Raw genomic sequence first — 25100 nt, forward strand, 5'->3', positions numbered from 1 at the left:
AGACACAGTCAATAATCCTCTGGTTTAAAGGAATACAAACACAAACACACACAGACACAGTCATGATAATAGTATGATGTTAGAGTAACCAAGCCTTCACAAACACAAACACACACAGACACAGTCAATAATAGTATGGATGTTAGAGTAACCAAGCCTTCACAAACACAAACACACACAGACACAGTCAATAATAGTATGGATGTTTAGAGTTCAAGCCTTCTAGGACAAACACAAACACACACAGACACAGTCAATAATAGTATGGATTTAGAGTGAAACAAGCCTTCACAAACACAAACACACACAGACAAGTCAATAATAGTATGGATGTTAGAGACCAAGCCTTCACAAACACAAACACACACAGACACAGTCAATAATAGTATGGATGTTAGAGTAACCAAGCCTTCACAAACACAAACACACACAGACACAGTCAATAATAGTATGGATGTTAGAGTAACCAAGCCTTCACAAACACAAACACACACAGACACAGTCAATAATAGTATGGATGTTAGAGTAACCAAGCCTTCACAACCACAAGGACACTTAGGCTGCGTTTATACAGGCCGACAAATTCTGATCAGCTGTTTCCCATAATTGGACAAACAATCAGAATTGGCCATAGAACCACAGGAACCACTGAGGTAACATCTGGTTAGTATATATCAGCTCTTCTACCCATAAACATAACCAAGGTTTTAATGGCTATATATTAGCTTAGTGAGCTTTCTCAGCATGTACTGTTGCTCTAATGACTTGGAACAGGAGTTTTTACAGACCGTCTCCAACACAATCTTTCTCTGCAATCTGCTTCTCGTTTGGCCCAAGAGTCACACTGAACCTTTAGTGAATATTACATATGTAACTCATGGGTATTCACTATGCATGGTACACAAGAGATATAGTGCATCATCTGTTCTTCTCTTATGTGTGGCCCTTAAACGTAAAAGCCCACAGCCATTGGATAGGTGTAGAGCAGTGGTTCTTCATCCTGATCCCGGGGACCCAAAGCTTTATACATGTTTGGGTCCCCAGGACCATGATTAAGTTCCTCTGGTTTAAAGGAATAGATGTTGAGAGGAACCAGCCTAAGAACGTGATACAAAAGCGGAGTTGTCTGTTCTGTTCACTACGAGTCTCGTCCTCATGTTTTACTGGTGTGTTGTCTGTTTTGTTCACTAGGAGTCCTCAGGATGTAATTGCTGTGTTGTCTGTTTGGTTCACTAGGATGTAACTGGTGTCAGTCAAGTAAGAGAGCCAGATGCATAATAGTCATTTAAAGTGAAACAGTGTAGCTACATGTAAAGAAAGTGATTATGAACCCCACAAATGTTGTGACCAGGTGCTACTAATCACCCCAAACAACACTAAACAGGTAGACCTACTCCAAACAACCCCAAACAGGTAGACCTACTCCAAACAACCCCAAACAGGTAGACCTACTCCAAACAACCCCAAACAGGTAGACCTACTCCAAACAAAACAACTACAACCCAAACAGGTAGACCTACTCCAAACAACCATAAACAGGTAGACCTACTCCAAACAACCATAAACAGGTAGACCTACTCCAAACAACCATAAACAGGTAGACCTACTCCAAACAACCATAAACAGGTAGACCTACTCCAAACAACCATAAACAGGTAGACCTACTCCAAACAACCATAAACAGGTAGACCTACAACCATAAACAGGTAGACCTACTCCAAACAACCCTAAACAGGTAGACCTACTCCAAACAACCATAAACAGGTAGACCTACTCCAAACAACCCCAAACAGGTAGACCTACTCCAAACAACCCTAAACAGGTAGACCTACTTCAAACAACCATAAACAGGTAGACCTACTCCAAACAACCCCAAACAGGTAGACCTAAAACACTAAACAGGTAGACCTACTCCAAACAACCCCAAACAGGTAGACCTACAACACTAAACAGGTAGACCTACTCCAAACAACCCCAAACAGGTAGACCTACAAATCCAAACAGGTAGACCTACTCCAAACAACCCCAAACAGGTAGACCTACAACACTAAACAGGTAGACCTACAGGTAGACCTACTCCAAACAACCCCAAACAGGTAGACCTACAACACTAAACAGGTAGACCTACAGGTAGACCTACTCCAAACAACCCTAAACAGGTACACCTACAACACTAAACAGGTAGACCTACTCCAAACAACCATAAACAGGTAGACCTACTCCAAACAACCATAAACAGGTAGACCTACTCCAAACAACCATAAACAGGTAGACCTACTCCAAACAACCATAAACAGGTAGACCTACTCCAAACAACCATAAACAGGTAGACCTACTCCAAACAACCATAAACAGGTAGACCTACTCCAAACAACCATAAACAGGTAGACCTACTCCAAACAACCCCAAACAGGTAGACCTACTCCAAACAACCCCAAACAGGTAGACCTACTCCAAACAACCCCAAACAGGTAGACCTACTCCAAACAACCCCAAACAGGTAGACCTACTCCAAACAACCCCAAACAGGTAGACCTACTCCAAACAACCATAAACAGGTAGACCTACTCCAAACAACCATAAACAGGTAGACCTACTCCAAACAACCATAAACAGGTAGACCTACTCCAAACAACCCCAAACAGGTAGACCTACTCCAAACAACCATAAACAGGTAGACCTACTCCAAACAACCATAAACAGGTAGACCTACTCCAAACAACCATAAACAGGTAGACCTACTCCAAACAACCCCAAACAGGTAGACCTACTCCCAACAACCATAAACAGGTAGACCTACTCCAAACAACCATAAACAGGTAGACCTACTCCAAACAACCCCAAACAGGTAGACCTACTCCAAACAACCCCAAACAGGTAGACCTACTCCAAACAACCCCAAACAGGTAGACCTACTCCAAACAACCATAAACAGGTAGACCTACTCCAAACAACCATAAACAGGTAGACCTACTCCAAACAACCATAAACAGGTAGACCTACTCCAAACAACCCCAAACAGGTAGACCTACTCCAAACAACCATAAACAGGTAGACCTACTCCAAACAACCATAAACAGGTAGACCTACTCCAAACAACCCCAAACAGGTAGACCTACTCCAAACAACCCTACAGAATCCCCAGTCAACATGCTTTCTCCGCTGAGTTTATAAAACGTTAAAAAGAGCATCACAGTTGTTTTATGTCCAGTGTTGTCAACACATTAAGTTGCTGTTACTCACGTCCCTATTGCAGTATACAGCCCTTCGTATTTGTATTTATTACGGATCCCCCATTAGCTGTTGCCAAGGCAGCAGCTACACTTCCTGGGGTTTTAACAGCATGTACAAAAGTCGATTTAATCCACAGTTGAATTAGTCCCCTCGTTAAGGGCTTGTAAGTAAGAATTTCACTGTAAGGCGAAATACCTGTTGTATTCGGCACATGTGACAAATACAATTTGATTTGATTTAAAGTAGTGGGGGGTTAAAAACTCACGTCCTGTTGTAAATCAAAGGAGCAGATCCAGGCTTGCGCTCTCAACATCCACCCAAAGGAATGTTCTTTCTTTCAACAGACTTTTCCCTCTGAAACTCTGACATGTTCAAAAGCGAATACTGGAACAATATTTCTAACTTAGAACTTGGGGAACGGTCAGAGGTGATCTATAGAACACTGATGTAATTTAGTTTGCTATTTTGTGATGTCATTAAACATTTCATAAAGGAAATACTGTAACTTTGAGTGTATACCCACTACATGTATGAAGTTTCCATACTATGTCTTTTGCATGTAATATGAAAAAATAGTGTTTTTGTTAAGAGAAGGATGTGATTTGAGAAGCTATAAGAGATAATTGTTAACCATGGACTTTGCACAGTGAGTAGTTACCGCCCTGAGTGAGGTCACAGAGCATGTCAGCCTGCCAGAACCGCCACTTTCCTGCACACTGTATAAATGATGGGTTAAGAGAGTACATATCAGACCAGAAAGATGTGAAGCTACAGCTGCATGTTTAAAGTGGTTTGAACTCTGAATCTCAACACGAGGTAGAGACGATGAACTCATCTCCCGGACAATCACTGGTATGGCTGATTAGCAAATTAAGAAGGACCATTCTGCTCCTCTGCCAAACCACCGTATTACGCTACTCTCATCACCCCAATGGGAAACCATCGATAAGGCTGGCTAGCCTACCTTCAAGGAAGCATCATCAAGAGTGAATGGAAGGAAAATAAACTCTGTAGTTCTGTTCAGGACTACACGACAAGTCACTGGATACCGGACAACTACAAAGAAGGACAACAGTATAAGACTTGTCAGAACCATTTTGGACAATCAGAGCCTTACAAGCGTGCTGCGAAAAGGCCCAACCCCCTTTCTAAGGGGGCCCTGTTCAGTGAGAGCTCCACGGCGACCCCAGACATTTCACGTAAATACATTCATGATTTCTTACTCAAAGTGGGCGGCGGTTTGTCTGCAAAGTATATGGTTAATGTAGGTGAGAGTAGTTTCGGAATGTACCAATGTTAAGTGTCTCAGTCCCTCTCTCTCTCCCGCTCTCTCTCCCTCTCCATCTCTTCTTTAACAAGCAGCCATGTTGTTGTCATTCTGCTAGGGACCTGTTTTCAGCTAATTATGTCTCTAGACAATAACTGGTGCGGTGTGTATGTTTATCCTGTGTTCCCACTTAATTAGACAGTAAATAAATAATTAAACCAATTTGTGTAGTACTGAATCATGAGTAAGGCTCGGGATTTTGCAGATGCAAGGAGGTTACGACTGTTCAGAATGATGATATGATACGAGGTTATGATTAATACGTTGACTGTTTATAGATGTGATAGGTAAATGATTCGGGAGATGGTAACTCTTTAGAGAACCTCTCTCGTGGTGCCCCAGATCCTAATGAGTTGACTGTTTATAGATGTGATAGGTAAATGATTCGGGAGATGGTAACTCTTTAGAGAAGATGGATCCTAATGAGTTGACTGATAGGTAAATGATTCCGGAGATGGTAACTCTTTAGAGAACCTCTCTCGTGGTGCCCCAGATCCTAATGAGTTAATTGTTACATGATTAATTTCATTGGGTATCAATTAAACATAGTTGGTTAATTAGATAAATAACAGTCTTCAGATTGATGTTTAAGTCAAGTCACGACAATGGCCATTTTTCCTCTATGATATTCCCTGACGGACCTTAGAGAGCTATTTATAACCTGTCAGAAATGTCCAGTTGATTAACAACGGGCCGTCTTAGCTAGATGGTTAGGTTAGGCTAACCAGCTCTCTTGGTTATCATGGCCAGATTACGTGCCCAGGGCCCCCGACCACAAGGGGGCACAAATTGAATTTGTTGAGTCACTCAGGTATCATATGAAAACACATAAGACATGGCAAAATAAGGAGAACTGCAGGAAATTAACTTTAAAATGGAAGCATCTTTTCTCTGCCAAAACAAGAGAGCTGTGAACAGCTTTGACAGTTTGGGGTCGCTTGGGTCGAGATGTGGGGGTTCGTTACTATGCCGATAAATGACTATGTCCATCCAGACCTTTGCCATCTAGGACTTTTGTGTGACCGAACCTTCTCCAATAGTAATTGAGTAGCCCTGCTCTAGGGGGTTGTGACAACGAAAAGGAAGCTGACCTATGTTTTAGCAGGGACGTTTGGTAAGGAGACCTGATACCTATGTTTTAGCAGGGAAGTTTGGTAGGGTGATTTAATACCTATGTTTTAGCAGGGAAGTTTGGTAGGGAGACCTGATACCTATGTTTTAGTGGGGAAGTTTGGTAGGGAGACCTGATACCTATGTTTTAGCAGGGACGTTTGGTAGGGAGACCTGATACCTGTGTTTTAGCAGGGACCTTTGGTAGGGAGACCTGATACCTATGTTTTAGTGGGGAAGTTTGGTAGGGAGACCTGATACCTATGTTTTAGTGGGGAAGTTTGGTAGGGAGACCTGATACCTATGTTTTAGCAGGGAAGTTTGGTAAGGAGACCTGATACCTATGTTTTAGTGGGGAAGTTTGGTAGGGAGACCTGATGCCTATGTTTTAGCAGGGACGTTTGGTAGGGAGACCTGATACCTGTGTTTTAGCAGGGAAGTTTGGTAGGGTGATTTAATACCTATGTTTTAGCAGGGAAGTTTGGTAGGGAGACCTGATACCTATGTTTTAGTGGGGAAGTTTGGTAGGGAGACCTGATACCTATGTTTTAGTGGGGAAGTTTGGTAGGGAGACCTGATGCCTATGTTTTAGCAGGGACGTTTGGTAGGGAGACCTGATACCTGTGTTTTAGCAGGGAAGTTTGGTAGGGTGATTTAATACCTAGGTTTTAGCAGGGAAGTTTGGTAGGGTGATTTAATACCTAGGTTTTAGCAGGGAAGTTTGGTATGGAGACCTGATTTGTAACGACAAAAACCATTGTGTGGAACAGATTGTGAACCCAAACGTGTAAGTTTTATTCTAGAGTGGGGACAATAAATCTAAAAATAATTCGGTGAGGGTGTATGGAGCAGGTTTGTGTATTCTTGTCTTCGGGATATTTTATTATCTATTTAAATTATTTGGTCTGATCAGTGGAACAATTCTCATTCTTACAATGGGAAATATATTCATTTGTGTGATTGTTAGCAAAATCACTACTGTTATTGGTAGCACTTTATAATAAACTATTTGTAATGGATTAGTAAATAGTTTATTCATAATTTAATTATCATTACTACATTCATAAAATGTATATAAATATTATATAGGTCCTTATTAATAATTGACTAATCCTTGTTTAAATCTTGTTGTGTGGCCTCATCTGAAGTGTGAGCTATTTGTACTTTATAAATGTTTTGAGTGACCAGTTTAATTTCTCACAAAAAGATGGACATGCCATTAGTAGACATTCCAGCAGTACATGATGCTGCTTAAAGTCTCAAAAATGACCTAGAACATGTCAATGGTTAAACAAGAACACAACACAGACTTTTAAAGGAAATACATTTAACAGTTTATTCACTAAAATCTACTGTGGACTTGAGAAAGAGTCATAGTGTGAATGATTTTGTTATCGTTGTCAACCTCATGAACGCAAACTAATCATAAAACAGGGAGATGCAGCCCAGACACAACAGCTGGCCGGACTGGCAAATGGTTCGCTAATGGATTTTTCTTCCTTCATTACTAATGTTATGTGATTGAGGTAGAAATGTAACGTGATGATTTACAGGTAGAAACCTTACCTATATAACCTTTAAATGCTTCCAATGACGGTCGGAGTTAATTTTGTCTCCAAGAAGAATATTATTTTTCCTGACTGAATGACGATAATGAGACGAGATGGCCTAGAAAAAAACGCTAGTTATTACAAATTACTTTTTCATTTTAGTGGACGAAAAAGTGACAAGATGAGAATTCCACGTGGGCCTAATGGTCAGTTAATTTGTCCAATCACAAGCATGCATACAGAATATTTAATGCAATCATTGGCATAATTTACATCTTTCAGGCAGCCTCTTGTGTCACTTCCATCTTTTGAAGCCAGGACACTTCACTGGTAACTGAACTCAACTAGAAACAATCATTTTTACTCTCTCTTACTTTTCATGTAGGCTATGTTTGCTTTAATCTCATCAGGAGCATTATTTTCCCGTGTGCCCTGTTATTCAATCCGTGCTGCGCATACAAATGTGAGTTGCGTTTGCTTTTTAAAAATGTTTTATTGAAAAAGAAAAACTAAATCTATTTGTTGAATATTAGGACTACAGCAATAAACTCAAATTCTCCTCTTTCTAAGAAACCACTGATATTTACACCCTTGATGGTTATTATTGGGAGAAAATCAGATGGTCTGCATCTGAGTGATGGAAGAGGAGAGAACAGACCATGGCTCGGGTGGCTACCTGAATGTGCACATGAAGTTAGAGGTAGACTAATATATTCATTATTTCGTAGAAAATAATGCTATTATTGTCACTAAAATTGCTGTGACTAAAACTAGACTAAAACTAGACTACACATTGGTGGTGGACGATTTGGGAATCTTGAAAAGTGTTATATACACTGAGTGTACAAAAAATTAAGGACACCTTCCTAATATTAAGGGCACCTTCCGTATCCTCTGCAGCAGAGGTAACTCTGGGTCTTCCTTTCCTGTGGCGGTCCTCATGAGATCCAGTTTCATCATAGAGCTTGAAATTGTCCACATTGACTGACCTTCATGTCTTATTAAAGTAATGATGGAATGTCGTTTCTCTTTGCTTATTTGAGCTGTTCTTGCCATAATATGGACTTGGTCTTTTACCAAATAGGGCTATCTTCTTTATACCTACCTTGTCACAACACAACTGATTGGCTCAAATGCATTAAGAAGGAAAGAAATTCCACAAATTAACTTTTAAAATGGCACACCTGTTAATTGAAATGCATTCCAGGTGACTACCTCATGAAGCTGGTTGAGAGAATGCTAGGAGTGTGCAAAGCTGTCAAGGCAAAGGGTGACTACTTTGAAGAATATAAAACCTAAAATATATTTTGATTTGTTTAACACTTGTTTGGTTACTAATTGATTCCATATGTGTTATTTCATAGTTTTGATCTCTTCACTATTATTCAACAACATAGAAAGTAGTAAAAAAAGAATAATATATATATTGAATGTGTAAGTGGTGTGTAACTGGTGGCAGTGAAGTCAGACGCAGGAGAGCAGAACTAGGTAATAGCAGTTTAATTTCAAAACCAATGGCATAAAGTATAAACCAACATGGGTATAAAACCTGACGCGCACCAGTAACCATGTGCACAAGCACTTACAACAAACAATACCACACAAAGACATGGGGGGAACAGAGAGTTAAATACACAACACTTAATGAGGGAAATGAGAACCAGCTGTGTAGGAAAACAAGACAAAACAAATGGAAAATGAAAAGTGGATTGATGACTGCTAGAAGCCCGCCTCCCCGCGCCGACACCGGCCTTGAGGATGACCCGGAGGGTGAGGTGCAGGACGATCCGTATGGAGACGGCGGAACTCCCGCAGCATTGAAGGGTCCAACACGTCCTCCACCAGAACACAGCATCTCTCCTCCGGACTGTACCCCTCCCAGTCCACGAGGTACTGAAGGCCCCTCGCCATCGCCTCAAATCCAGTATGGATTAAACAGAGTATGCCGGGGCCCCCTCGATGTCGAGAGGGAGTGTAGGAACCTTCCGCACCTCAGACTACTGGAGCGGGCCAGCCACCACCGGCCTGAGAAGAGACACGTGGAACGAGTGATTAATACGGTAATCGAGGGGAAGCTGTAACCTGTAACACACCTCGTTCACTCTCTTCAGGACTTTAAATGGCCCCACAAACCGCGGACCCAGCTTCTGGCAGGGCAGGCGGAGGGGCAGGTTTCGGGTCGAGAGCCAGACCCGGCCTCACTGCGGTGACGGTATGCGCTGGCTTTCTGGCGCAGCACGGCACGCTGAAGTTGTACATGAGCGGCGTCCCAGGTCTCCTCAGCGCACCGGAACCAGTTGTCCACCGCAGGAGCCTCGGTCTGACTCTGATGCCAAGGAGCCAGGACCGGCTGAAACCCCAGTATGCTGGAAGGGGGATAGGTTAGTGCAGGAGTGGCTGAGCGAGTTCTAGCCATCTCTGCCCAGGGCACAAACGCCACCCACTCCCCCAGCCGGTCCTGGCAATAAGACCTCAGAAACCTACCCACATCCTGGTTAACTCTCTCCACCTGCCCATTACTCTCGGGGTGAAAACCTGAGGTAAGACTGAGTCGCCTTCTTTTTGGAGAAGGCGAGAGCCAAATCGGCATACTCAGGGGGAGACCTGTTCTGGACTTTCCACCGTAGTAGCACCAACGGAAACACCTAAACACCTCCCTGAGCACTCTCGCGACACCCTGTGAGAGCCCTCTGTTGCCATAAAATGGTGAGGGTCATGACAAGCTAACCAGGGAAGGCCTAGTACCATGGGAAACGCAGGAGAGTCATTGAGGAAGAGACTGGTTCTGAATCGACGAGCGCCTTATGCTGGGAAATGCGGGGAAAACTCAGGAAAGTAAACATGCACAAACAGGTGTACAACAGAGGGCTCTGGATGAGAGTGGTGCAGGCTCACCGGGGGCAACGCCAGAGTGCCCTGCCTGCTGCCTCAACCCCTAGAGGAACCAAGCCGGCACCGACCAGCAGTGTGACCTCTGTGGCCACAGACAGTACACGTGAAAGCCCCTCCTCCGGCCTCCCTGAGCGCAGCACCTCCCAGCTCCATAGGCACCGGAGCGGTGGTGCCGGAAGATGGAACCGACAGAGCCCTCTCTAGACGTCCGCGGGTGACCAGCAGGTTATCCAACTGAATGGACAGGTCCACCGGCTGGTCGAAGGTGAGGGTGGTATCCCTGCAGGCCAGCTCCCGACGGACATCCTCGCACAGACTGCAATGGTAGTGGTCGATAAGGGCCCTGTCGTTCCATCCCTCTCCGGCAGCCAGTGTCCGAAATTCCAGGGCGAACTCCTGTGCGCTCCTCGTCCCCTGCCTCAGGTGGAAAAGACTTAACTCCGTGAACTGCATGAAGTCGCCCACCGCCGCATCTCCTTCTCCCCACACGGCATTAGCCCACTCCAGGGCTCGAGTAGTGGGAACCCCTGTTGTGCTGGTGGAGGCGCTGGAGGGACTCCCTGGAGGGACTCCTAGCAAAATGAGAAGACTGCATAGCCGCGGGAAGTAGGAGAACTGAGGGCATGATTTTCTGGATTTTTGTTTTAGATTCCGTCTCTCACAGTTGAAGTGTACCTATGATAAAAAGTACAGACCTCTACATGCTTTGTAAGTAGGAAAACCTGCACAATCGGCAGTGTATCAAATACTTGTTCTACCCACTGTATATATTTTACCATATATTTCTCCCCAATTTCATTATATCCAATTGGTAGTTACGAACTTGTCTCATCCCTGCAACTCCCCAATGGACTCAGGAGAGGCAAAGGTCAAGACATGTGTCCTCCGCACCAATGTCTTGGAGGAAACACAGATCGACTGATGACCGTCAAATTTGTGAGGCCCTGCTCATTAGTTGGTCATTCAACATACTTGCTGCTACTTTTTTCAATTCTGTTTTGAAACTCTCCCTTCCCAACTGTTTTATATTCACTGAAACCAACCAAAAATGTTTCCTAATAAGCCAAATAATCCCCGTTTTTCATAAAACAGCAGGAGGCAAAAGAGTAGTGAAGGGTTCAGCAAAATGAGAAGAGCTGCGGAAAGTAGGAGAACTGAGGGCACCCCCTGAAAAAATATGGGCCTTTACTAGTCCTGTATTAGCAGACAGATATAGCCCTCTGTATCTCAGCCCCCCAAAAGTTTACAGTGCCCCAATATACAGTTGAAGTCGGAAGTTTACATACACTTAGGTTGGAGTCATTAAAACTAATTTTTCAACCACTCCACAAATGTCTTGTTAACAAACTATAGTATTGGCAAGTCGGTTAGGACATCTACTTTGTGCATGACACAAGTAATTTTTCCAACAACTGTTTACAGACAGTTTATTTCACTTATAATTCACTGTATGCAGGATTCCAGTGGGTCAGAAGTTTACATACACTAAGTTGACGGTGCCTTTAAACAGCTTGGAAAATTCCAGAAAATGATGTCATGGCTTTAGAAGCTTCTGATAGGCTAATTGACATAATTTGAGTCAATTGGAGGTGTACCTGTGGATGTATTTCAAGGCCTACCTTCAAACTCACTGCCTCTTTGCTTGACATCATGGGAAAATCTAAATAAATCAGCCAAGAAAAAAATAGTAGACCTCCACAAGTCTGGGTCATCCTTGGGAGCAATTTCCAAATGCCTGAAGGTACCATGTTCATCTGTACAAAGAATAGTACGCAAGTATAAACACCATGGGACCACACAGCCATCGTACTGCTCAGGAAGGAGACGTGTTCTGTCTCCTAGAATTTTTTTATTTTTAATTTGACCTTTATTTAACTAGGCAAGTCAGTTAAGAACAAATTCTTATTTTCAATGACGGCCTAGGAACAGTGGGTTAACTGCCTGTTCAGAGGCAGAACGACAGATTTGTACCTTGTCAGCTCGGGGAGTCGAACTTGCAACCTTTCGGTTACTAATCCAACGCTCTAACCACTAGGCTATCCTGCCGCCCCCTGAAAGTACTTTGGTGCGAAAAGTGCAAATCAATCCCAGAACAACAGCAAAGGACCATGTGAAGATACTGGAGGAAACAGGTACAAAAGTATCTATATCCACAGTAAAATGAGTCATATATCTACATAACCTGAAAGGCCGCTCAGCAAGGAAGAAGCCACTGCTCCAAAACCGCCATAAAAAAGTCACACTACGGTTTGCAACTGCACATGGGAACGAAGATCGTACTTTTTGGAGAAATGTCTTCTGGTCTGATGAAACAAAAATAGAACTGTTTGGCCATAATGACCATCATTATGTTTGTAGGAAAAAGGGGAAGGCTTGCAAGCCGAAGGACACCATCCCAACAGTGAAGCACAGGGTGGCAGCATCATGTTGTGGGGGTGCTTTGCTGCACTTCACAAAATAGATGGCATCATGAAGATAGAAAATGATGTGGATATATTGAAGCAACATCTCAAGACATCAGTCAGGAAATGGACAATGACCCCAAGCATTCTCAAAAGTTGTGGCAAAATGGCTTAAGGACAGCAAAGTCAAGGTATTGGAGTGGCCATCACAAAGCCCAAACCTCAATCCTATAGAAGATTTGTGGGCAGAACTGAAAAAGCATGTGTGAGACACAATAGCGTTCAGCTCGACAAAACCGACCTTCTGGTATAGTTCACTAAGTAGTCAATGTCAACAACAAAAAATATAACAAAAGTGACATTTGTATATAACAAATATTTCCAGGGTTGACTGACATGGTGAATAAAAAAATAAAAAAACATTTTGACCAGTACGGCTCACACGATGACAAAAGAACTTTGCATTTTGGTGGCATTGGCCAATTTACTGACACAATAACTAGGTTTTGAATCATGAATTAAATGTCTTACTACATTCTGCAGACATGCAATAAAGTTGAGACGACCCATAAAACAGTTTGGTGACAATTGCACTTACAGTTTGAGAATGTTAAGACTGTTTCAGAAAATTTGCCAAAGCGATTGAGAAAAACGGTAAAAAGCTGTGGTGTACCATTACAGACAAACAAGCTATAGCTGTAGTGTACCATTACAGACAAACAAGCTATAGCTGTAGTGTACCATTAAAGACAAACAAGCTATAGCTGTAGTGTACCATTAAAGACAAACAAGCTATAGCTGTGACAAACAAGCTATAGCTGTGGTGTACCATTAAAGACAAACAAGCTATAGCTGTGGTGTACCATTACAGACAAACAAGCTATAGCTGTAGTGACAAACAACCATTACAGACAAACAAGCTATAGACAAACAAGCTATAGCTGTAGTGTACCATTACAGACAAACAAGCTATAGCTGCAGTGTACCATTACAGACAAACAAGCTATAGCTGTAGTGTACCATTACAGACAAACAAGCTATAGCTGTGGTGTACCATTACAGACAAACAAGCTATAGCTGTGGTGTACCATTAAAGACAAACAAGCTATAGCTGTAGTGTACCATTAAAGACAAACAAGCTATAGCTGTAGTGTACCATTAAAGACAAACAAGCTATAGCTGTGGTGTACCATTAAAGACAAACAAGCTATAGCTGTGGTGTACCATTAAAGACAAACAAGCTATAGCTGTGGTGTACCATTACAGACAAACAAGCTATAGCTGTAGTGTACCATTAAAGACAAACAAGCTATAGCTGTAGTGTACCATTAAAGACAAACAAGCTATAGCTGTAGTGTACCATTAAAGACAAACAAGCTATAGCTGTGGTGTACCATTAAAGACAAACAAGCTATAGCTGTGGTGTACCATTAAAGACAAACAAGCTATAGCTGTAGTGTACCATTAAAGACAAACAAGCTATAGCTGTGGTGTACCATTACAGACAAACAAGCTATAGCTGTACCATTGTACCATTAAAGACAAACAAGCTATAGCTGTAGTGTACCATTAAAGACAAACAAGCTATAGCTGTACAGGTGTAGCTGTGGTGTACCATTACAGACAAACAAGCTATAGATGTGGTGTACCATTAAAGACAAACAAGCTATAGCTGTGGTGTACCATTAAAGACAAACAAAAGCTGTAGTGTACCATTAAAGACAAACAAGCTATAGCTGTGGTGTACCATTAGAGACAAACAAGCTATAGCTGTGGTGTACCATTACAGACAAACAAGCTATAGCTGTAGTGTACCATTACAGACAAACAAGCTATAGCTGTGGTGTACCATTACAGACAAACAAGCTATAGCTGTGGTGTACCATTAAAGACAAACAAGCTATAGCTGTAGTATACAAACAATTAAAGACAAACAAGCTATAGCTGTGGTGTACCATTAAAGACAAACAAGCTATAGCTGTGGTGTACCATTAAAGACAAACAAGCTATAGCTGGTGTACCATTAAAGACAAACAAGCTATAGCTGTGGTGTACCATTACAGACAAACAAGCTATAGCTGTGGTGTACCATTACAGACAAACAAGCTATAGCTGTGGTGTACCATTACAGACAAACAAGCTATAGCTGTGGTGTACCATTACAGACAAACAAGCTATAGCTGTGGTGTACCATTACAGACAAACAAGCTATAGCTGTAGTGTACCATTAAAGACAAACAAGCTATAGCTGTAGTGTACCATTAAAGACAAACAAGCTATAGCTGTGGTGTACCATTACAGACAAACAAGCTATAGCTGTGGTGTACCATTAAAGACAAACATAGCTATAGCTGTAGTATACCATTAAAGACAAACAAGCTATAGCTGTGGTGTACCATTAAAGACAAAAACTAAGCTATTAAAGACAAACAAGATAGTGGTGTACCATTAAAGACAAACAAGCTATAGCTGTGGTGTACCATTAAAGACAAACAAGCTATAGCTGTGGTGTACCATTAAGACAAACAAGCTATAGCTGTGGTGTACCTACAGACAAACAAGCTATAGCTGTGGTGTACCATTAAAGACAAACAAGCTATAGCTGTGGTGTACCATTAAAGACAAACAAGCTATAGCTGTGGTGTACCATTAAAGGTGTACCATTAAAGACAAACAAGCTATAGCTGTGGTGTACCATTAAAGACAAACAAGCTATAGCTGTGGTGTACCATTAAAGACAAACAAGCTATAGCTGTAGTGTACCATTAAAGACAAACAAGCTATAGCTGTGGTGTACCATTAAAGACAAACAAGCTATAGCTGTAGTGTACCATTAAAGACAAACAAGCTATAGCTGTGGTGTACCATTAAAGACAAACAAGCTATAGCTGTGGTGTACCATTACAGACAAAAACAAGCTATAGCTGGTGTACCATTAAAGACAAACAAGCTATAGCTGTAGTGTACCATTACAGACAAACAAGCTATAGCTGTAGTGTACCATTAAAGACAAACAAGCTATAGCTGTGGTGTACCATTAAAGACAAACAAGCTATAGCTGTGGTGTACCATTAAAGACAAAAACAAGCTATAGCTGTGGTACCATTACCATTAAAGACAAACAAGCTATAGCTGTAGTGTACCATTAAAGACAAACAAGCTATAGCTGTGGTGTACCATTAAAGACAAACAAGCTATAGCTGTAGTGTACCATTAAAGACAAACAAGCTATAGCTGTGTGTACCATTAAAGACAAACAAGCTATAGCTGTGGTGTACCAAAAGACAAACAAGCTATAGCTGTAGTGTACCATTACAGACAAACAAGCTATATTAAAGACAAACAAGCTATAGCTGTGGTGTACCAATTAGCAGACAAACAAGCTATAGCTGTGGTGTACCATTAAAGACAAACAAGCTATAGCTGTGGTGTACCATTACAGACAAACAAGCTATAGCTGTGGTGTACCATTAAAGACAAACAAGCTATAGTACCAAACAAACAAGCTATAGCTGTGGTGTACCATTAAAGACAAACAAGCTATAGCTGTGGTGTACCATTATAGACAAACAAGCTATAGCTGTAGTATACCATTACAGACAAACAAGCTATAGCTGTGGTGTACCATTAAAGACCATTAGCTGTAGTATACCATTACAGACAAACAAGCTATAGCTGTGGTGTACCATTACAGACAAAAACAAGCTATAGCTTAAAGACAAACAAGCTATAGCTGTGGTGTACCATTACAGACAAACAAGCTATAGCTGTGGTGTACCATTACAGACAAACAAGCTATAGCTGTGGTGTACCATTACAGACAAACAAGCTATAGCTGTGGTGTACCATTAAAGACAAACAAGCTATAGCTGTAGTGTACCATTAAAGACAAACAAGCTATAGCTGTGGTGTACCATTAAAGACAAACAAGCTATAGCTGTAGACAAACAAGTATACCATTACAGACAAACAAGCTATAGCTGTGGTGTACCATTACAGACAAACAAGCTATAGCTGTGGTGTACCATTACAGACAAACAAGCTATAGCTGTGGTGTACCATTACAGACAAACAAGCTATAGCTAGCTATAGCTGTAGTGTACCATTAAAGACAAACAAGCTATAGCTGTGGTGTACCATTAGACAAACAAGCTATAGCTGTAGTGTACCATTAAAGACAAACAAGCTATAGCTGTAGTGTACCATTAAAGACAAACAAGCTATATAGTGTACCATTACAGACAAACAAGCTATAGATTGACAAACAAGTGTACCATTAAAAACAAACAAGCTAAGACAAACAAGCTATAGCTGTGGTGTACCATTAAAGACAAACAAGCTATAGCTGTAGTGTACCATTAAAGACAAACAAGCTATAAAGACAAACAAGCTATAGCTGTGGTAGACAAACAGTTACCATTACAGACAAACAAGCTATAGCTGTGGTGTACCATTAAAGACAAACAAGCTATAGCTGTAGTGTACCATTAAAGACAAACAAGCTATAGCTGTGGTGTACCATTAAAGACAAACAAGCTATAGCTGTGGTGTACCATTAAAGACAAACAAGCTATAGCTGTGTGTACCATTAGTGCTGTACCATTAAGACAAACAAGCTATAGCTGTGGTGTACCATATAGCTGTGTGTACCATTACAGACAAACAAGCTATAGCTGTAGTGTACCATTAAAGACAAACAAGCTATAGCTGTGGTGTACCATTAAAGACAAACAAGCTATAGCTGTGGTGTACCATTAGAGACAAACAAGCTATAGCTGTAGTATACCATTACAGACAAACAAGCTATAGCTGTGGTGTACCATTAAAGACAAACAAGCTATAGCTGTGGTGTACCATTACAGACAAACAAGCTATAGCTGTAGTGTACCATTAAAGACAAACAAGCTATAGATGTAGTGTACCATTAAAAACAAACAAGCTATAGCTGTGGTGTACCATTACAGACAAACAAGCTATAGCTACAGTGTACCATTACAGACAAACAAGCTATAGCTGCAGTGTACCTACAGACAAACAAGCTATAGCTGTAGTGTACCATTAAAGACAAACAAGCTATAGCTGTAGTGTAAGACATTAGCAGACAAACAAGCTATAGCTGTGGTGTACCATTAAAGACAAACAAGCTATAGCTGTAGTATACCATTAAAGACAAACAAGCTATAGCTGTAGTGTACCATTACAGACAAACAAGCTATAGCTGTAGTGTACCATTACAGACAAACAAGCTATAGCTGTAGTGTACCATTAAAGACAAACAAGCTATAGCTGTAGTGTACCATTAAAGACAAACAAGCTATAGCTGTGGTGTACCATTAAAGACAAACAAGCTATAGCTGTGGTGTACCCATTAAAGACAAACAAGCTATAGCTATAGCTGTGGTGTACCATTACAGACAAAACAAGCTATAGCTGTGGTGTACCATTAAAGACAAACAAGCTATAGATGTGGTGTACCATTAAAGACAAACAAGCTATAGCTGTAGTGTACCATTAAAGACAAACAAGCTATAGCTGTGGTGTACCATTACAGACAAACAAGCTATAGCTGTGGTGTACCATTACAGACAAACAAGCTATAGCTGTGGTGTACCATTAAAGACAAACAAGCTATAGCTGTGGTGTACCATTATAGACAAACAAGCTATAGCTGTAGTATACCATTACAGACAAACAAGCTATAGCTGTGGTGTACCATTATAGACAAACAAGCTATAGCTGTAGTATACCATTACAGACAAACAAGCTATAGCTGTGGTGTACCATTACAGACAAACAAGCTATAGCTGTGGTGTACCATTAAAGACAAACAAGCTATAGCTGTGGTGTACCATTACAGACAAACAAGCTATAGCTGTGGTGTACCATTACAGACAAACAAGCTATAGCTGTGGTGTACCATTAAGACAAACAAGCTATAGCTGTGGTGTACCATTAAAGACAAACAAGCTATAGCTGTGGTGTACCATTAGAGACAAACAAGCTATAGCTGTAGTATACCATTACAGACAAACAAGCTATAGCTGTGGTGTACCATTACAGACAAACAAGCTATAGCTGTGGTGTACCATTACAGACAAACAAGCTATAGCTGTAGTGTACCATTACAGACAAACAAAGTGTACCATTAAAAACAAACAAGCTATAGCTGTGGTGTACCATTACAGACAAACAAGCTATAGCTGTAGTGTACCATTACAGACAAACAAGCTATAGATGTAGTGTACCATTAAAGACAAACAAGCTATAGCTAGCTGTAGTGTACCATTAAAGACAAACAAGCTATAGCTGTAGTGTACCATTACAGACAAACAAGCTATAGACAAACATGTAGTGTACCATTAAAGACAAACAAGCTATAGCTGTGGTGTGTATACCATTACAGACAAACAACTATAGCTGTGGTGTACCATTATAGACAAACAAGCTATAGCAAACAAGTTACCATTAAAGACAAACAAGCTATAGCTGTAGTATACCATTAGCTATAGACAAACAAGCTATAGCTGTAGTGTACCATTACAGACAAACAAGCTATAGCTGTAGTGTACCATTACAGACAAACAAGCTATAGCTGTAGTACCATTAAAGACAAACAAGCTATAGCTGTAGTGTACCATTACAGACAAACAAGCTATAGCTGTAGTGTACCATTAAAGACAAACAAGCTATAGCTGTAGTGTACCATTAAAGACAAAAACAAGCTGTACCATTAAGACAAACAAGCTATAGCTGTAGTGTACCATTAAGACAAACAAGCTATAGCTGTAGTGTACCATTAAAGACAAACAAGCTATAGCTGTAGTGTACCATTAAAGACAAACAAGCTATAGCTGTGGTGTACCATTACAGACAAACAAGCTATAGCTGTAGTGTACCATTACAGACAAACAAGCTATAGCTGTAGTGTACCATTATAGACAAACAAGCTATAGCTGTGGTATAGCCATTACAGACAAACAAGCTATAGCTGTAGTGTACCATTACAGACAAACAAGCTATAGCTGTAGTGTACCATTAAAGACAAACAAGCTATAGCTGACAAACAAGCTATAGCTGTAGTGTACCATTAAAGACAAACAAGCTATAGCTGTGGTGTACCATTAGAGACAAACAAGCTATAGCTGTAGTGTACCATTACAGACAAACAAGCTATAGCTGTAGTGTACCATTAAAGACAAGACAAACAAGCTATAGCTGTGGTGTACCATTAAAGACAAACAAGCTATAGCTGTGGTGTACCATTACAGACAAACAAGCATTAGAGACAAACAAGCTATAGCTGTAGTGTACCATTACAGACAAACAAGCTATAGCTGTAGTGTACCATTACAGACAAAAACAAGCTATAGCTGTGGTGTACCATTAGACAAACTGCTGGTGTACCATTAAAGACAAACAAGCTATAGCTGTACCATTAAAGACAAACCATTATTAGAGACAAACAAGACAAAGCTGTAGTGTACCATTACATACAAACAAGCTATAGCTGTGGTGCATTAGAGACAAACAAGCTATTGCTGTGGCGCGTTCAAAGTGCCACATTCCATATCATCACTGTCTGATGAAATCCTGGTAACTCCAAATTTGGTGTTTTAAATGTTTTGACATGAATCAATATTATTGGTTCCCCTTTACCTCTGTATTCATCTGTTTCAGGCCCATTGACCAATGAAATGTATTCAAAATAGCTTTTCATCAAAACTCTTAAGTCCATTGGCTCTCAAAGCAGTCGGTCAAACCCTGTATCTCCACCATGGCTCTTGAAGAGAAGGGCGCATCTTCACTTTTCTAAGGAGATTTTGGTTCATGTTTGAGTACAGTTGCCAGATATGATCAGAGATAAGGTGCACTTTAATCAATGTAATGTTGTATCTTTCTGGAGTAAGACAAATATTTCTCAGATATAAAACTGCTGTTGATATTGTGTTTTGAGGGAAAGTGCAAATGAAATGGCTAGGTAGCTAGCTAAATTGAACAGATTGATCAGATGTGCGTGGCAGTTGCTAGCTAACTACTAGCTATCGTGTCATCAGCAAGGTTACTGCTAGTGTAAGAATATTTTGAAGATAAATACACAACATAGATGATGAGAGGATGAGAGTACTAACGGGCAATAGGGAATTGTCAATGTAAATAGGAGTTGGGTTTCAGTTCAACAGCTGTTTAGAATCTTTGGAATGTCACTCCTGAACTCAGAGCTACGTGTGCTACGGTCTGTACATTGAGTCCGGAGCAGGATCCTTGTTATTTGGCCATTGGCCCAGTTGTACTGCAAGGACTTCTGATTGGTCAACCCCAGGTTAGGATGGGGGGTTATAAATTACATATTGGTTCTTTGTTCTGTGGAGAAAAGCTGAGGACAGGTGAGACTGAACATCTACAGTGCATTGCAAAAGCATTCATCCCCCTTGGCATTTTTCGTATTTTGTTGCATTACAACCTGTAATTTAAATGGGTTTTTATTTGGATTTCATGTAATGGACATACACAAAATAGTTGAAATTTGTGAAGTAAAATGAAAAACATTATTTATTAAATATATATATTTTTTAAATGTAAAAGTGGTCCATGCATATGTATTCACCTTTGCTATGAAGCCCCTAAATAAGATCTGGTGCAACCAATTACCTTCAGAAGTCCCAATCTAAATGTCACATGCTCTGTCACATGATCTCAGTATACGTATATACACCTGTTCTGATAGGCCCCAGAGTCTTCAAAATCACTAAGCAAGTAGTACCACCGAGCAAGCGGCACCATGAAGACCAAAGAGCTCTCCAAACAGGTCAGGGACAACGTTTTGGAGAAGTACAGATCAGGGTTGGGTTATAAAAAAATAGCAGAACATTTTGAACATCCCACGGAGCACCATTAAATCCATAATAAATCAAATGGAAAGAATATGGCACCACAACAAACCTGCCAAGAGAGGGTTGCCCACCAAAACTCACAGACCAGGCAAGGAGGGCATTAATCAGAGAGGCAACAAAGAGACCAAAGATAACCCTGAAGGAGCTGCAAAGCGGAGATTGGAGTATCTGTCCATAGGACCACTTTAATGCGTACACTCCACAGAGCTGGGCTTTAAAGAAGAGTGGCCAGTGACAGCTCAGACCAGGAACATAATGATAAGGAAAATGGCAGTGTTTAGGCAGCTCCGGATTTCTTTCCAAAATATAAATTGTTGATATGAAAATGGCAATGCTGAAGTACTGAAATGGATTAACATTCTAAATTGCCACTGAATGATGTAGCTAATTCATTTAAAATTGTGGTATTGATAGGCATCAAAGAGCAGAGCAGACAACAGCAGAGCAGAGAACTACCAAACAGTGGTCAGAAGAGCAGTGCACTACAGAAGGTTCAACAACAGAGCAGGGAGCTACAGGAGGTTCAACAACAGAGCAGGGAGCTACAGGAGGTTCAACAACAGAGCAGGGAGCTACAGGAGGTTCAACAACAGAGCAGGGAACTACAGGAGGGTCAACAACAGAGCAGGGAGCTACAGGAGGTTCAACAACAGAGCAGGGAGCTACAGGAGGTTCAACAACAGAGCAGGGAGCTACAGGAGGGTCAACAACAGAGCAGGGAGCTACAGGAGGGTCATTAACAGAGCAGGGAGCTACAGGAGGTTCAACAACAGAGCAGGGAGCTACAGGAGGTTCAACAACAGAGCAGGGAGCTACAGGAGGTTCAACAACAGAGCAGGGAGCTACAGGAGGGTGAACAACAGAGCAGGGGGCTACAGGAGGGTCAACAACAGAGCAGGGAGCTACAGGAGGTTCAACAACAGAGCAGGGAGCTACAGGAGGTTCAACAACAGAGCAGGGAGCTACAGGAGGTTCAACAACAGAGCAGGGAGCTACAGGAGGGTCAACAACAGAGCAGGGAACTACAGGAGGGTGAACAACAGAGCAGGGAGCTACAGGAGGGTCAACAACAGAGCAGAGAGCTACAGAAGGTTCAACAACAGAGCAGGGAGCTACGGGAGGGTCAACAACAGAGCAGGGAGCTACAGGAGGGTCAACAACAGAGCAGGGAGCTACAGGAGGTTCAACAACAGAGCAGGGAGCTACAGGAGGGTCAACAACAGAGCAGGGAGCTACAGGAGGGTCATCAACAGAGCAGGGAGCTACAGGAGGGTCAACAACAGAGCAGGGTGTTACAGGAGGTTCAACAACAGAGCAGGGAGCTACAGGAGGGTCAACAACAGAGCAGGGAGCTACAGGAGGTTCAACAACAGAGCAGGGAGCTACAGGAGGGTGAACAACAGAGCAGGGAGCTACAGGAGGGTCAACAACAGAGCAGGGAGCTACAGGAGGTTCAACAACAGAGCAGGGAACTACAGGAGGTTCAACAACAGAGCAGGGAGCTACAGGAGGGTCAACAACAGAGCAGGGAGCTACAGGAGGTTCAACAACAGAGCAGGGAGCTACAGGAGGTTCAACAACAGAGCAGAGAGCTACAGGAGGGTCAACAACAGAGCAGGGAACTACAGGAGGGTCAACAACAGAGCAGAGAGCTACAGGAGGTTCAACAACAGAGCAGAGAGCTACAGGAGGTTCAACAACAGATCAGGGAGCTACAGGAGGGTCAACAACAGAGCAGGGAGCTACAGGAGGGTCAACAACAGAGCAGGGAACTACAGGAGGGTCATTAACAGAGCAGGGAGCTACAGGAGGGTGAACAACAGAGCAGGGAACTACAGGAGGTTCAACAACAGAGCAGGGAGCTACAGGAGGGTCAACAACAGAGCAGGGAGCTACAGGAGGGTCAACAACAGAGCAGGGAGCTACAGGAGGTTCAACAACAGAGCAGGAAGCTACAGGAGGTTCAACAACAGAGCAGGGAGCTACAGGAGGGTTAACAACAGAGCAGGGAGCTACAGGAGGGTCAACAACAGAGCAGGAGGCTACAGGAGGTTCAACAACAGAGCAGGGAGCTACAGGAGGTTCAACAACAGAGCAGGGAGCTACAGGAGGTTCAACAACAGAGCAGGGAGCTACAGGAGGTTCAACAACAGAGCAGGGAGCTACAGGAGGTTCAACAACAGAGCAGGGAACTACAGGAGGTTCAACAACAGAGCAGGGAACTACAGGAGGGTCATCAACAGAGCAGGGAACTACAGGAGGGTCAACAACAGAGCAGGGAGCATGCTAGAGTGGCTAATGCTACTTCCGGATGTTGCTGCAAGCGATAGTCAACATCCAGGACTAGCAATCCTATTTATTTACCACTTTAGCGTGGTGGAGGAAAATTGTGTTTCATAAAGAATGTTCGCATATTTTCCCCACCTCGCTATTAAATAGAGTTAAGAAGGAAATCAATGCCTTTGCAGCCTGAATGAATCATTTTTTATGTACGAACCGGTCCACGGGGATAGGAGTGTATAGCAGGCTGCATACAATGCCTTTGCACGGTAAGATGAAAGGACTCAATATTACCATCTGCTGACCTTTGGGCTAGCTACAGCCTGAAGTGTGCGCCTGGACTTTGGGGAATAAACAAAGTGAGTTATTCAACTGGAATTGCAACGATTGATTGTGAAGTACAAACACACGGTGTCTTAGTTAATCATTAGTATGCCTACACACTTTATAAATGATTCACATGATTCATCGTACATGCTTGTCAGTTAATGGAGAATTGTCACTGCGTTTACTGCTCGTTCTAATCATTGATTTAAAGAAAAATAAGAAAATGCTACATAAAAGTGTGCAAAACCGTTTATTATTATTATTTGTTCGTAAAATAGCAATTATTTGTTGATGTGTGAATATCTTATTTGTTGGCAATTCATTTTCTCTCGGTCCCAGCTTTGATGCACCTGTACTGACCTCGCCTTCTGGATGATAGCGGGGTGAACAGGCAGTGGCTCGGGTGGTTGTTGTCCTTGATGATCTTTTTGGCCTTCCTGTGACATCGGGTGCTGTAGGTGTCCTGGAGGGCAGGCAGTTTGCCCCCGGTGATGTGTTGTGCTCATATAAAGTGTGCAAAAGTCTATTATAATCGTTTATTGTTATTATTTGAATTCTTTGGTAAAATAGCAATTATTTGGTGATGTGTGAATATCTGATTTGTTGACTGTTCCGTTTTTTTTTCACTTCCTGAAAAGTTGCCTTTTTTTATATGAGGTTATGAACTAATTCCATGGAAAACCAAGTGTCTGCGGGTTTTTGGTCCTCCCTTGTACTTGGTTGATGAATTAAGGTCACTAATTAGTAAGGATCTCCTCTCACCTGGTTGTCTAGGTCTTATTAATTGAAAGGAAAAACCAAAAACCAGCAGACACAAGGCCCTTCATAGAATGAGTTTGACACCCCTGGTGGTCTAAGATAAAAGCGGAATTAGCTGACACGGCAGTATGAGTGGGTCCTAAAGCTCAGAATAGGGTAATGAAAGGAGAAGTTAAGACAGAGGCAGAGAGGAAAGAAAGGAACATATGGCCAAGAGTTCGGTCTAAGCACAATTTAGAAGAAGTAAGTCAAAGATAAAGATTGTTAATGATCTTGACTTCCAAACTGACAAAATAGCCCAGCTGCAGAAGGGAAGACAGAATGCACT

General features: G+C 41.8%; 1 protein-coding gene across 1 annotated transcript in view; it reads right to left on the reverse strand.

Moving 5' to 3' along the window:
- grip2b (glutamate receptor interacting protein 2b) overlaps nt 1-8178 on the reverse strand; it is a 154122-nt gene extending 145944 nt beyond the window's left edge. Inside the window, exons 1-2 of the mRNA XM_065021964.1 lie at nt 8104-8178; nt 3893-3950 (exon numbers count right to left, since the gene is read on the reverse strand). Of these exons, the coding sequence (XP_064878036.1) occupies nt 3893-3950; nt 8104-8178 (133 nt within the window). The remainder of the gene's footprint in view (nt 1-3892; nt 3951-8103) is intronic.
- Between the last annotated feature and the right edge of the window lie 16922 nt (nt 8179-25100).

Source organism: Oncorhynchus nerka, linkage group LG2 (genome assembly GCF_034236695.1).
Source record: "Oncorhynchus nerka isolate Pitt River linkage group LG2, Oner_Uvic_2.0, whole genome shotgun sequence".
NCBI lineage: Eukaryota > Metazoa > Chordata > Actinopteri > Salmoniformes > Salmonidae > Oncorhynchus > Oncorhynchus nerka.